Source organism: Mastigoproctus giganteus, chromosome 6, assembly GCF_048544385.1.
Source record: "Mastigoproctus giganteus isolate SK-2022 chromosome 6, ASM4854438v1, whole genome shotgun sequence".
Taxonomy (NCBI): domain Eukaryota; kingdom Metazoa; phylum Arthropoda; class Arachnida; order Uropygi; family Thelyphonidae; genus Mastigoproctus; species Mastigoproctus giganteus.
Window position 1 is genome coordinate 168,765,196 of NC_143580.1, and position 12,078 is coordinate 168,777,273.

Genomic DNA, 12,078 nt, shown 5'->3' on the forward strand with positions numbered 1-12,078 from the left:
TGGATACGGAAATGATAAAGTTTCTTCCTTTTATTGTCCTCCAGAGTGGAATGTGCACCTGACGACATGGGGAGGGGGGAAGAAAATTAAATTATATCTCACCTGCTGTGCAGAGGCGGGGATCCTCGTCGTATCCATCGTCGCAGTCTGGTGCGCCGTCACATAGGTATTGGATGGAAATACAGACGGTACTGTCACCAGGGCAACGGAAGGGTTGTGTCGGGGGGCATCGGTCCGTGTCTGCTGTAAAAAGAGGAAACAATGAGTACCGCATACACCAGCCATAAAGTAAACAAAATCTGAATCACCGAGTGTACATTGGGGGGGGGGGGTAAAGTGGGTCGAGAATTACGCGGGATCAATAGAGAAGAAACGCAACGAGATAAAAATCGATCTTCGCATAAAATTACTGCGCCAATGCATTGCGTGCGCTGTTTATGGTTCTTATTTTCATCGTGACATTCGATACGCTGTTTTAAAGATCATCGATGCGGTAGCGGAACGGACAGCACTTAATAATTTATTCGAGGTCAATTTAAAGGTCTTAGAAAAAGATGGCGTCGCGTACTCTTTTGAGATAAACGCTATAATAACGTAAATGTGGGAGTTCACTCGAAACGTATGAGTTGAAGACTGAACGTAATATGGTTAGTTTCGTATACGATGGTTTCAAAGTGTTCTTGGAAGAAATCATTACCAATTCCGTATTGGCCTCGAGTTTTTCGATAAATCAACGATAAATTATATATCAGTCAAAGTCTCAACCAGGAATCGAGTTTATGATAACTCGAATTTGACTTAATTTTTAAATACGAAATTAAATAATTGAGTCACTTACGCAAATTGGGGCGTTATAACATTCGAACGAGTACTTGTTGGATGAAACGAGTACTCGTTTATTACTCCAGGTATACCCGATCAAATTCAGACGTAGGCTTCTTCCCCACGCCAACTATTCCTTCTACACGAAAATTGAACGAAGTGATATAAATGACAGATGTTAATAAATTAAAAAAAAAAAAAACAATCTTAACGGAATTTACTGATCAAGTAAAACTGGCCATTGAACTTAAATTGGGATCTTATTTTTAAACATTACGTTACTCACGTGTGAATTTCAACTTCTTAGCTTTGACTCTGAATGCAGTTTTTACGATAAATTGCCTTCTACTTATGTCGATGTATCCATCAATAAAGTTTAGGTAAATAAAAACTTGTTTTTTTGTTTAATTTTATTTCGGAGCTTGCTTAAGGTGCCGGTTAAAAATGGTTTTGATAAAACTTAATTTAAGGGAATTCGACAATAACAGACACTGCCCTCTTTCAGTTCACAAAATGGAGGTTTATTGTATTTGAGAATGTGCGTTGGCAAATGTTAGAAGCTAGTACTATAGGTACGAACTAAGTATTGTTTTTAAAAAATGATAATAACAAATGCATGTCCAAGCCACTACTTTAAATCCTACTCAGATTAGGTTAGGTTAGGTTAACTTGTTTTATATAATTCAGAACTATACATCGATTTACTGTGTCTGTGCAGTTGAACATCATGGCTTTCGCACGAGGATTATGGCAGCAATCGTGGTCCACTCGGCTACGTTCTGTTGTTGGATTAGTGACCGATAAGCTTGTTAAAGTACGTATATATGAGAATGAAAGCCTGAAATTTATCAAAGTGGAGTAATCGAATAATGATCTGTGAACTTAAAACATCATTACACCACGCTGAAGAGATGCAAACTGAAGAGGTACTAACTGCCACCTGCATACGAAAAAATTTTTTATTTATTTATTTATTATTTTTTTTAATTTTTCGCGTATTCTGCTGGCAACCTTTCAGCATTACAGGTTACAATTTGCAGCTATCTTTTCAAATAGATAATAGTGTTTTATTTTCGCAAAATAGTATAAGTGGTATTTCGGATTGTCCCATGGGGACCAAAATTGTTGAATACCACATTCATTACCTATTACGAGAAAAAAATGTCTATAAATGAAAGGAGCTGTGATGCTTCAGCTATAGAGCTTCAGATTTAATACAGGTAATGTCCACAACATTTATTGCTAAAATTTTTACAATAACCATACGTTTACTGCATTGGTTCCAATTAAAAATCCGTATGTATCCGCGGATTTCACTAATTCACAAAAGATTATTTAAGAGATAATGTAAGTATTACGTTTTTCATGTGTTTGCACTTTAAGATCAAAATTTAGACTTTTTATTTCAATTACCATATTTTCTGCACCATAAGACGCACTTTTTGTCCTGGAAAATGTCTAAAATTCCCTTGCGTCTTATGGTCCGAAGTACTTCCAGTTGCCTTTCTGAAACAGCTAGCCCTTTTAGAATGTGACCAATTGAGATCGTACGTACCGGAGACAACAAAGAATACGGTTTCTTTATTGAACACAGATTTAGCTGTAATTCCAGCAGACCTTAGCCAACTGCAACCACTGGACATCTCAGTCAACATCCCTTTAACGCATTCATTCGTGAGGAGTGAGTAGAGGCACCAAATAACTACGTCGACAAGGGCGAGTGTACGACTGGGTTAAAAACGCGTGAGAGTTGCTGTGCCACCTTTCAGGAAATGTGAATCATCAGTGCCCCTTGATGGCATTAAAAATTATGCACCCTTTGAAAAAAGTAAAAGTTGACCATAACAGTTATGGTCAACTACGAGTGGGATTTCAATTTTGGGATTCAACAACACGTTTGAATTCCAAAAAAAGCTACACTGACATTTTGTTTAGTATGCACTTGTAATCTGTAAAAATTTTGACTTTACTGTCCATAAATAATGTCCAGTCGTCACTGTCCAATATTTGCTTTTGAAGGCAAAAATTTAATGAAAGTGTTCTCTTCGTATCGTTAAAATGCAAATGGACCATACCCAATAAATTCAGTTTCCATGGGGTGAGTACTTTTTTTGAGACCAACCGTTTCTAACTAGTTTATAATTTCCCATCAATGTACTACTTCAAAATCGAAAGGAACCAATTAACAGAACAGATGATTAATTTAAATATTAAATGGATTTACTCGCATGCATATTATTGGCAGGTTGTTGTGAACGTGTTCGTATTTTAAATTAGTCATTCTCTTTTCCATTTAACTATATTTGTGATTAGTAATTATAAGAGGAATTATTTAACTTGTGCTACCTTCTCTCTCTCTCTCTCTCTCTCTCTCTCTCTCTGTAATACTAATTAGTCGTTTTCGGCCAGCGAGCACGAGAAAATTAATCAGTTTGATTATTTAGTTGTATAGCAGCGTACCATTATCAAATGTCTGATCCGATCAATGTTCAGAGCGAGAAATTAGTGCGCTGCAGCCAATCAAATCCTTTAGAAGTATTTAGTAGCCCGAAATGTGAGCGAAAACATGCCCGGTTCGAGATTTCACTACTTGATAGATTCCTTTCGTTCCCATAATGCCTTTCCGAGAACAGAATGGGCGAAATATTCTAGAATTATTTTAACGCAGTAACACGTGAACACAAAGAACGTATTCTCCTTTTTAATTCAACAGCATTTCTCTGAAAATGCCAAATGAGAATGTGTTAATGAATTGCCAAAGAACAGTTTCAAATTAATAAAGAAAGATTTTCCAAAATTCTAAGGAATTTTTAATTCTATTCGTTCTAAATGCGGAATGAAAATTTCTCTTCTTTCTGTGTTTAGAAAGGAAGAGAAATTTAAGTCTTTGTTCACTGGATATTGTCGTGTAGTTTTTTCCTCTCTACTGTGCTTACTTTTTATTTACTTAAAGCTTTCAAGTTTCCCTTTATACGTAAAATCAACTTCACTATTGCAAATTTACTTATCTAATAATGTTGATGCAACATGAATTTACGAATGGAAAAGTTACGAAGAGCCTAATTAGTTATGTAAATTAACAGGACGTCCAGAGGGACACAGGCGCATTGGAAAAAAAAAAGAAGCAGGCTTGTATGACAGAAATATGTAGTATTTTCTATTATCAAGTTAATAGCATGCAAGTTCTTGGGGAGGAGAGTAAAGGTACTGTTTTAGGTTCTTTTACGTATTGCCAGATAATGCTTTTCTTAGAAAATGGGCATTCCTAATTAGGTAGCCTAAGCGGACTGACTCTTTAGAGTCTGAAATGAAGCACTGGTGTCAAAAATTACGTTGACAAATTGTCTTAGGATATTTCTTAAACTTCTACGTTGTCATCATAAAACTATGAAATTTGTATTTAAGTTAATATTAACGTTTTGGGTTTTGAATATGCCACTTATAGTTGATAGTGAAATTACGCGGCCCAAAGGAAAGCTTATTTACCTGTAAGATATCTTAAGAGATCTTCAGGAATTTCCAGTTTTGGCAATAAATATAGTGTATTGGAGATTTAATACAGTGTGTGCCTCTTTGGTCCGGAATAGCTCAAGCGAAACGCTTTTTTATCAATTTGGTATATATCGAAGGAAACATTTTTCTGTTCCTTCAGCAGAACGGTTCGAAATTGGACAAGTGATGATGGCCTCCATAGTGAATTCTCGCATATCAAATTCGCCTGCGAATTTGATAAAAACCGGGACACCATGGCTTACAAGATCTTTAACTATTACATACGAAGGGGGGGGGGGGGGTTGAGAGGTTTAGCCAAATATAGATCGTAAAGGGTTTCGTTGCCAATTTCAGGCGTGCCACAGGTTGGTGTCTTGACTGGGCTCTTGTTTACAGCGCTTATCTCCCCGCTTGTTGAGTCCAGGCATGACACTTTGTTATGTTGATGATATGGAACTCCTCACACTGATTTCTCCACATGATGATCTTCTTGTGATCTGTGCTAAGTCGTCTTGTGTGCTCACAGAAAATTTCAGGTTTGTAACTATATTCTTCTCCTTTGCAGAGGGCGTTGGAGTGTGGAAGGTAAATGAAGATGGTGACTGTTGAGAGAATCAAACACCGAGCGCTTGAGTGACTTCATTTAAAGGGAGTGCAGCCAAAAGAAATTAATGAAACAATCAGCAAACATTAGGGGGATCTTGTCCTTCATACGCCACGGTCAAAAGCTGGATTGCAGAATATAAGCATAGACGAGACAGTCTTGAAGGTGCACCTTTCAGTGGGAGAACTGTTCCCCTGTCGACACCTGCAGATGTAGATGACATTCGTGACCTGAACATGCAGTAGCACAGAATAACGTTGAAGCGTATTGAGGCAACCTTAAACATCTCTCCCATGAGCGATTTCGATATTGTGGTGAATGTTTTAGGAATATAGGTTACTTCGAGGTGGGTCCCTAAACTTCTGAATGCTGCTCAGAAGCGGGATTGAGCTGTGCTTCATTTCGAAGCTAATTAAGCTCAAATTTGAGGCGGTATGTCACTATAGTCGAATGAAATACTTTTTCTCAAAAAAAAAAAAAAAAAAAAAAAAAACCAGAAAAACAACACTATCTGAACATGCATGGAACTAATAACCGAACCTAAAAGATAATTATGTCCTGTTTTTAAGGTATGGGATATTCAATATGAGGGGGGGGGACGGTGATAGTGTGGGTTTTCTGAAAACATGGATGCGCCCAAATGTCTAACGGATGCCGATGCGATTTTTCAATGCGGAGGGTAAAAGCAATGCATGTTAATGTTATATGAGTGGGCTGTCTGAAATGTGTCTGAGCCTTTTAATGGCATAGATTAATATCATAACGCTTGCACGGCTTATAACGAGGCGAATTGATGCTCCATCAGTATCCACATTAATCTCTGGCCCTAGGAGGGCAAGAGGGGAGCATCCCGACTCCTGTCTTCCTCTACGTCTTACGCTGTCAAGCATTGATTCCCTGAGGAACATGTTTCCAGCCAATTGTCTTCGGATCTTCAATAAATTTAGGATCCACCCTGATAGGTTCTGTGAAGACAAGCCCTACAGGAAGGAAATCCTCAAGAACTGCTACCAGATTATGAACTTATAATGCTCACTTGCTCCTGGAGACTTGTTTTTTTTTAACTTGCCTATTTGTATATGACAAAGACTTTTTGTCTTCACGCAATCATATATTTTGTATATTACTGTATATTTTGTACATTATTGTATATTTAATCCTGTAAAAGTCTCGGGTCGAGCACTCATGTACCCTTGTTTATTGTACATTGTGTTCCGCACACCTTAGTCTGCAAATATTCACACTCTTCTGGCACAGAGCCGTCCCTGGGTGACCCAAGGTTTCTTGGGAAATGAACTGATTTTAATAATATTAATAATATAAAAGTCAAACGTTATAGAAACACAGCTCTTGACAACTAGTTTTAGCGCAGTGCTACACGTGAAAAGGGCCTCTTTGTATTGCGTTGTATCTTTTGCAGGATGGCGTTTTCATCACAGATTAACACAGCGTCACTCTGTGATGCGAAGAGTACGCTGCATCTAATCGTAACTACTTACCTACGCTATATAATGTACGTTATAAAGTGTGTGTTGCGTTGTGTTGTTAGACTGGTCAATTAGTTATCAAGAAGCGCCGATCACGAAGGAAGGCCGCTTCTTGGTACCATCCTACCACGAGGATGCGGGCCTCTACTGTTAGACTACTGATCCCTTCCAACAACAATGTGAGTGGAAGGGATGATTTGTGAATATAGTGTTTACTGTCAAGCGGCACCGAGCGTCGCCCATCCAGTTCCGTATAGTATACGCTGTGTCGCAAAATATACTCTGTAAAGGCCAGGGAGTTTTAGTGTAGTGTTAGGGTGTGTTGGTATGTTGTTCTTTTGGCCATTTAGCTGCGGGCCCCTGGTGGGACACCGTTGACCATCTATCATCACCACCAATAGTTAGGGCGGGTGTTGGGTGTAGATAGTCTCTGGCTGGGACGAACCCCGGGGGTCGCCTGAGCTTGCCAAGGAGAGCTCCTAAAAAAACCTTTTTTTTTTATTGGAAAAGGAGCGCGGGGGTGATAGTTCGGGTAAAGATAAAGGTCAGTGATAGGAAGGCTTCCACCTGGAAAACGAAAGTCTTAAGGGATAGATGGGCACCGCTGTGGAAGGAGCCCATCCTTCACAGGGAGACTGTTAAGAACAGAAATATTTGTGGTGCTAGGGTCCACCATGCGAAAGGTTTGAATGGGAGGTGGGGAGTAACGTTATGGGGACCAGGGCGCCGTATGTGAGTGCGGGGGAGGAGATCGCACTGTAGACAGTTTACAATACTTTGTTTCAAATCCCACACTGGTCAGACCGGCTGAAACCAGTGTTCGCAGATCCTACGCCATGCCTCATAGCAGAGGGCATGATTTCAACAAGGCTGGGGAGTTTACTGATAGGTTACTCTCACAGCATTCTAATGGGGGGGGGCTGTCAGAACAACACATACACTACATACAGTAAATCCATTTGCACACCTGTCATACTTACACACACACACACGAATGGATTGTGAAAAGTGCGGCGACACCCAGCCTGGAGCCCTGTCTTGCTGACGGTGCTGAAAAGCTGTCGCTTTCACGTGGACGATGATATGAAAACCGCCTTCACTGCAATCAGCAGGCAGAGTTTACGCAGGAATATCTCGCATGGTGAACGATGTTTCAACACAACTGTTTAAGTTCAAATAGTGCGTCATCTATGTGTAGCATGTCGACTGTAAATGATACGCCACCCGAAGACGAATGAGTCATGTTTATTTTTAACAACGCAATATTTTTGCATCTGTTTATACTTCTGTGCTACCGGCGCTCTTATGTACACTATTTGCATAACCAACAGGTGTGTTAAATGTCCTTGATTTTCAGCATCTAAATGGTTTTGGCAACATAGCCTATAAGTTATCCGTTCTATAAATAACTTTCATATTCTAATGAATAATGCTGGATATTTGCAAGAAATCAGTCCGAACATGAAGATTGAGTAGCCCAACGCTTTCAAGAGCGTACAAACTGGAGAGGCAAGTTGAAAAGGTGCTTTGTTATAAGTCCCATAAAACCAAATCAACCACCTCTGTGCAACGTTCGTATTATAACAAAGTGCACAAAGGACAACTAATCAATGTTGTTGTTGGTTCCGTTTCCCCGAAATACTTGTCAATCTGAGCAAACGAATGACTGTGTTTGACTGCTCTGTAACAGTCCTTAAACTAAAAGCTACGTGAATGGTGGATTGGCCATATAAGGTTTTAAAATCGTCATCCCCATCCTCTATCGCTTGATCCAACGCCACTTAACATTTCTTATAAGCTTTATGTTAATGATTATGTACTTCCCTTCCAGCTAATCTGGGAATTGTGAGAAGTCTGAGTAGCACCAAAGTTACCCACGCATTCATTGATTACAATGATTTTTTTAAAACTTTATTTGAAATAAATCGCAATCCAATCATTAATTCCTCGTGTAATGTACACAGTACCAAAATATTAACAGAATATATATCTAAAAATTAAATTTGAAAAATAATATTATTTTGCACCAATACATGCAATCTCTTACACATGAGACTAATAAATATTAAACCATGTCAGCAGTAAAATAGTCCAATTGTAATGGTTGAAAAATTTGTTGATACGATTAAAATCATCAGTTATAATTCAAAAATTCATTATTCTAAAACCATCCTATTAAAAAGGCCGATGTCAATGACACGTAATTAAGCCGTATAGAAACTGGAATCGCATTGAGATTGGCTGCACAATTTTTTCTAAGCAATTTGGCCCTCCGGAGCATCAAAGTGCGCAACGTCGCTACTCTCATCCAGGAATTGAACTTGGAGAAATGATATTTCTCACCGGGAATTGAACCTGAATCCAGGTTTACATGGTAGAAAGATCTAGGTTCAATTTCCGTTAAGAAATATCCCCTCTGCTAACAGAGGGACTTTTTTTATGGTCTTTTCTTAGAAATTAAGAATTTTCTCCCACAAAACAGACAAACCGACCATAGGAATACACGCAATTTATAGATACCATCCCCCATAGCCGTTGCTACCTGCCGAATATTCTAAGCAACTCAAGCCATCTCAAGGATCACTATGAAATATAATATTGAGGCAAACCGAAATATAGTGAAAAAATAACAGCTCTTGGTCAAAGTTTATTTAACGGTTAGCGGGGCGGGGACGTGTTCGTCTACATTTCCCCATGCAGATGGACACAACAGGTAAAAGTAAGGAGGACCAAAAGTGTGAATCCCAGACCAATTGTATAAATAACGTTAGCTGTAGATTCAATTTTTGGGAAAAGAAATTTCAATAAATAAAAAATAATCTGATGAATTCTCTTTTTGGAAAGAAGAGTCGATATTATTATGGGGGTGTTAAAAATGTACGTAGAAGGCAAACAGTTAGACCGCTACTTAGTATCGAGCAAAAGCGAAGCGTGCGAGTTCAGCGTTCGCCCACATTTCGTAGTGAGTGGCAAATGCGGTGTGGTTGTTCTGTAGCAAGTCCCGTGAGGCTGTTGCATCAAGTGAGGAACACAGTACGATACACGCGTGTGCACTCATTTACTAGCAGCGCGCAGTGGTGAACTGATGGAACTACAGTGACAGTCAAGTCCGATGCGCACCCCAAATGTCTGCAAAGGTTTTTGCTTCCACCGTTTTATTTGGAATTGTCGTGCTCGGTTTAGAAAGTATTTTTGACCATTATTTCTTGATTCTGGAGTTTTTTTCTTATCATTATGGTCAAGAGGTGTTTACTGTACAGCAGGAATTTACTAAGACTATATGGATTCAAAGTTTGGATTGTGTACTGAAATCGAGATATAATTTGTTGCAACTTAAAAATATAGAAAAGATCTCCAAGGAGGTGGGACCTAGTGCTGTTTGTTATTTCTTTCAATGGCTCCACTTTCTGCGTGTTTTAATTGCTGATTAGAATTAATATTATTGCTAATGAGAGAAGTTCCACGTTGTTTTGAATGTATTAATCTGTGGTAAGTAAGTATGTTTTAGGACAGGGCGGATCCTAGAACGTTAGTTCAACTCTGCCTTCTTTCACAAATAAATAAAATCTATTTAACAATAACGAAATATTCACATTTAGCAGTAACAATGACATCAGTTATCAGCAACCAATGCTTAATCTCCAAAATTACGATGTACAATAAACCGAACGTGTTAAAGTTAACTTAAAAAAAAGTGTAACATCGACTTCTTTAAATTTAACATTATTGACATTGTTATTTACAACTTTACCAAAATTTACAAGTAGATACAAATAAATATATGACTACTAACAAAATGAGTGCTGAATTCAAAGCTAAATTCGACTTCAACATCTAACCTTTCAAAATTTTGAATACAAAGCCATCAACTGCACAACCATAAAGGCCTACATCCTTCATGTACTTAACCCGGCAGTTGAATTGATTGCACGGCTACAAATGGTAAGATAAAATCATGAAATGTACAGTTATTTACAAGAGGTAAATTCCACTTAAAGCTTATGTTACCACGTAACTTTATTACACCTCGTTACTTTTATACCAGTGCCATTTCTGTTGACCAGAGAAGCACGTTTACGCTGGAAAGTGTTCCTGGCGAAGGTCTGCAAAGACCGATAAGCTCCGGCATCTTGAATGAGGAGATATTCATTGCCCGGAGCAAAACTGTTCGGCGACGATCTTTTATTGAGGATCTTAATTTCTCCCTAAAGTCGTCATACAAAGGACAATTGACACAGTACGTGCTCCCAGCTCTCGCTTTCTCCACGGTTCCCCCTGGCGGGTTGGGGAGGTGACGGTTCCGCCGTTTCCCCCAGCTACCCCCATTCTTACTCTCTGGTGGGGCATGGGTATGCCCCATTGTAAACTGGAGCTGTCTTCCCTATCGGCTCCATGTCTCTGCCTTCATCCCTAGTCTTCAGTCTCCCCCCCCCCCCCACTCTACCTGAACGCAAGTGAATGCCCTATACAATCTAAATTAAACTATCTAAAATCGCCTTCGCCCACTACTTTCGGCTTTCCATTCCTAGCGCCTCCTCGCCACGCGAGAGCATAAATTTTTTTTTTTTTTTTAGGTCCTAGCCACTGAAATCTCAGGAAATTAGGTGGCAAGACCTGCCAGAGTAAAACTAAAAGTACTGGGTTTCCTGGTCTGCCTGCACGGGGCGAAAGTGGGGGAACGTTGGGCATCAGCAGGGGTCCAGCAGCTAAATGGCCAGAAGAACAACAGTACATAACACTACACGTAGATAAAATGTCCATACATTTTTAAATCTCTGGCCTTCCCAGCGAACTGGTACACCCACAGTGAAAGCAACGCGGAGATGGGGGAAACCCCTGCTGCCGCTAGACATCATTATACTTTACACTTTCTCCACAGTTGCATAAATCCGTTCTGGAAAGTCTGAACTAAAAGTTTCTGGTTCTAAAGATCCATGCCCCAGTATGATGTAAGACGAGTAGATGTTAAGAGAAAACCAACAAAATTTGCTTCTTATTAATAAGAAAGGAAACCTCGGGAATAAATGTTCTTTTAACCGGCCCGGCTGTAGTAGTATCCCAACGGGTCTGCCAAATGTTCACACATTCATTACAGCAACGAGATCGTTCTTTTTTAACATCCATTTGTAAATTTAGCGTTACATCCAAAAAGTCAGTCAGTAGGTATTTTCTTTTAGATACGGTAACAAAGACCCCTGTAAGCCACACAAAGATCTAGAGGCATTTGGCCAGCTATAACTTGCAGAGCCACCGTAGAGAACGTGCAGAACTGAAACAGTTTTGCACGTTCTCAACATCGATAACAGCATAGTTCTCTGAAGCGAAGCAAGTTTTTTTTCTGTATCTGAACAATTCACACCCTATGAAACCATGCACCAGATGCATAAGTTACCATAGAGAGAAAGACGGCATTTTAATATAAAAACAATTGCAAAGTTTTCCTTGAAAGTCCCCAGTCGGTGCATGATACTTTCATCAAAGCTCCAGAAAATCTCCTGATTTTTATCATTAAGTTTGTGAGATGTGGAAGAAACGAAACATTACTGTCAATGATGACACCAGAAGCTTAATCTGAGTGACCAATGGAAGTCGGATGTTATTTATTTTCACTAGTGGTAACGTTCAGCTTCCCTCCGAAAATCATCATATTAGTTTTTTTAGCTCTAATCTTAA

General features: G+C 39.2%; 1 protein-coding gene across 2 annotated transcripts in view; it reads right to left on the reverse strand.

The window, feature by feature from the left end:
* Nucleotides 1-12,078, reverse strand: part of LOC150084738 (IDLSRF-like peptide) — a 167,569-nt gene that overhangs the window by 26,126 nt on the left and 129,365 nt on the right. Inside the window, exon 2 of one of the 2 annotated variants that reach the window (XM_090376582.1) lies at nt 103-240. In XM_090376582.1, coding sequence (XP_090232708.1) covers nt 103-240 — 138 coding nt within the window. Of the gene's footprint in view, nt 1-102; nt 244-12,078 lie in introns of both variants that reach the window. The other variant, XM_090376581.1, reaches the window with a different exon arrangement.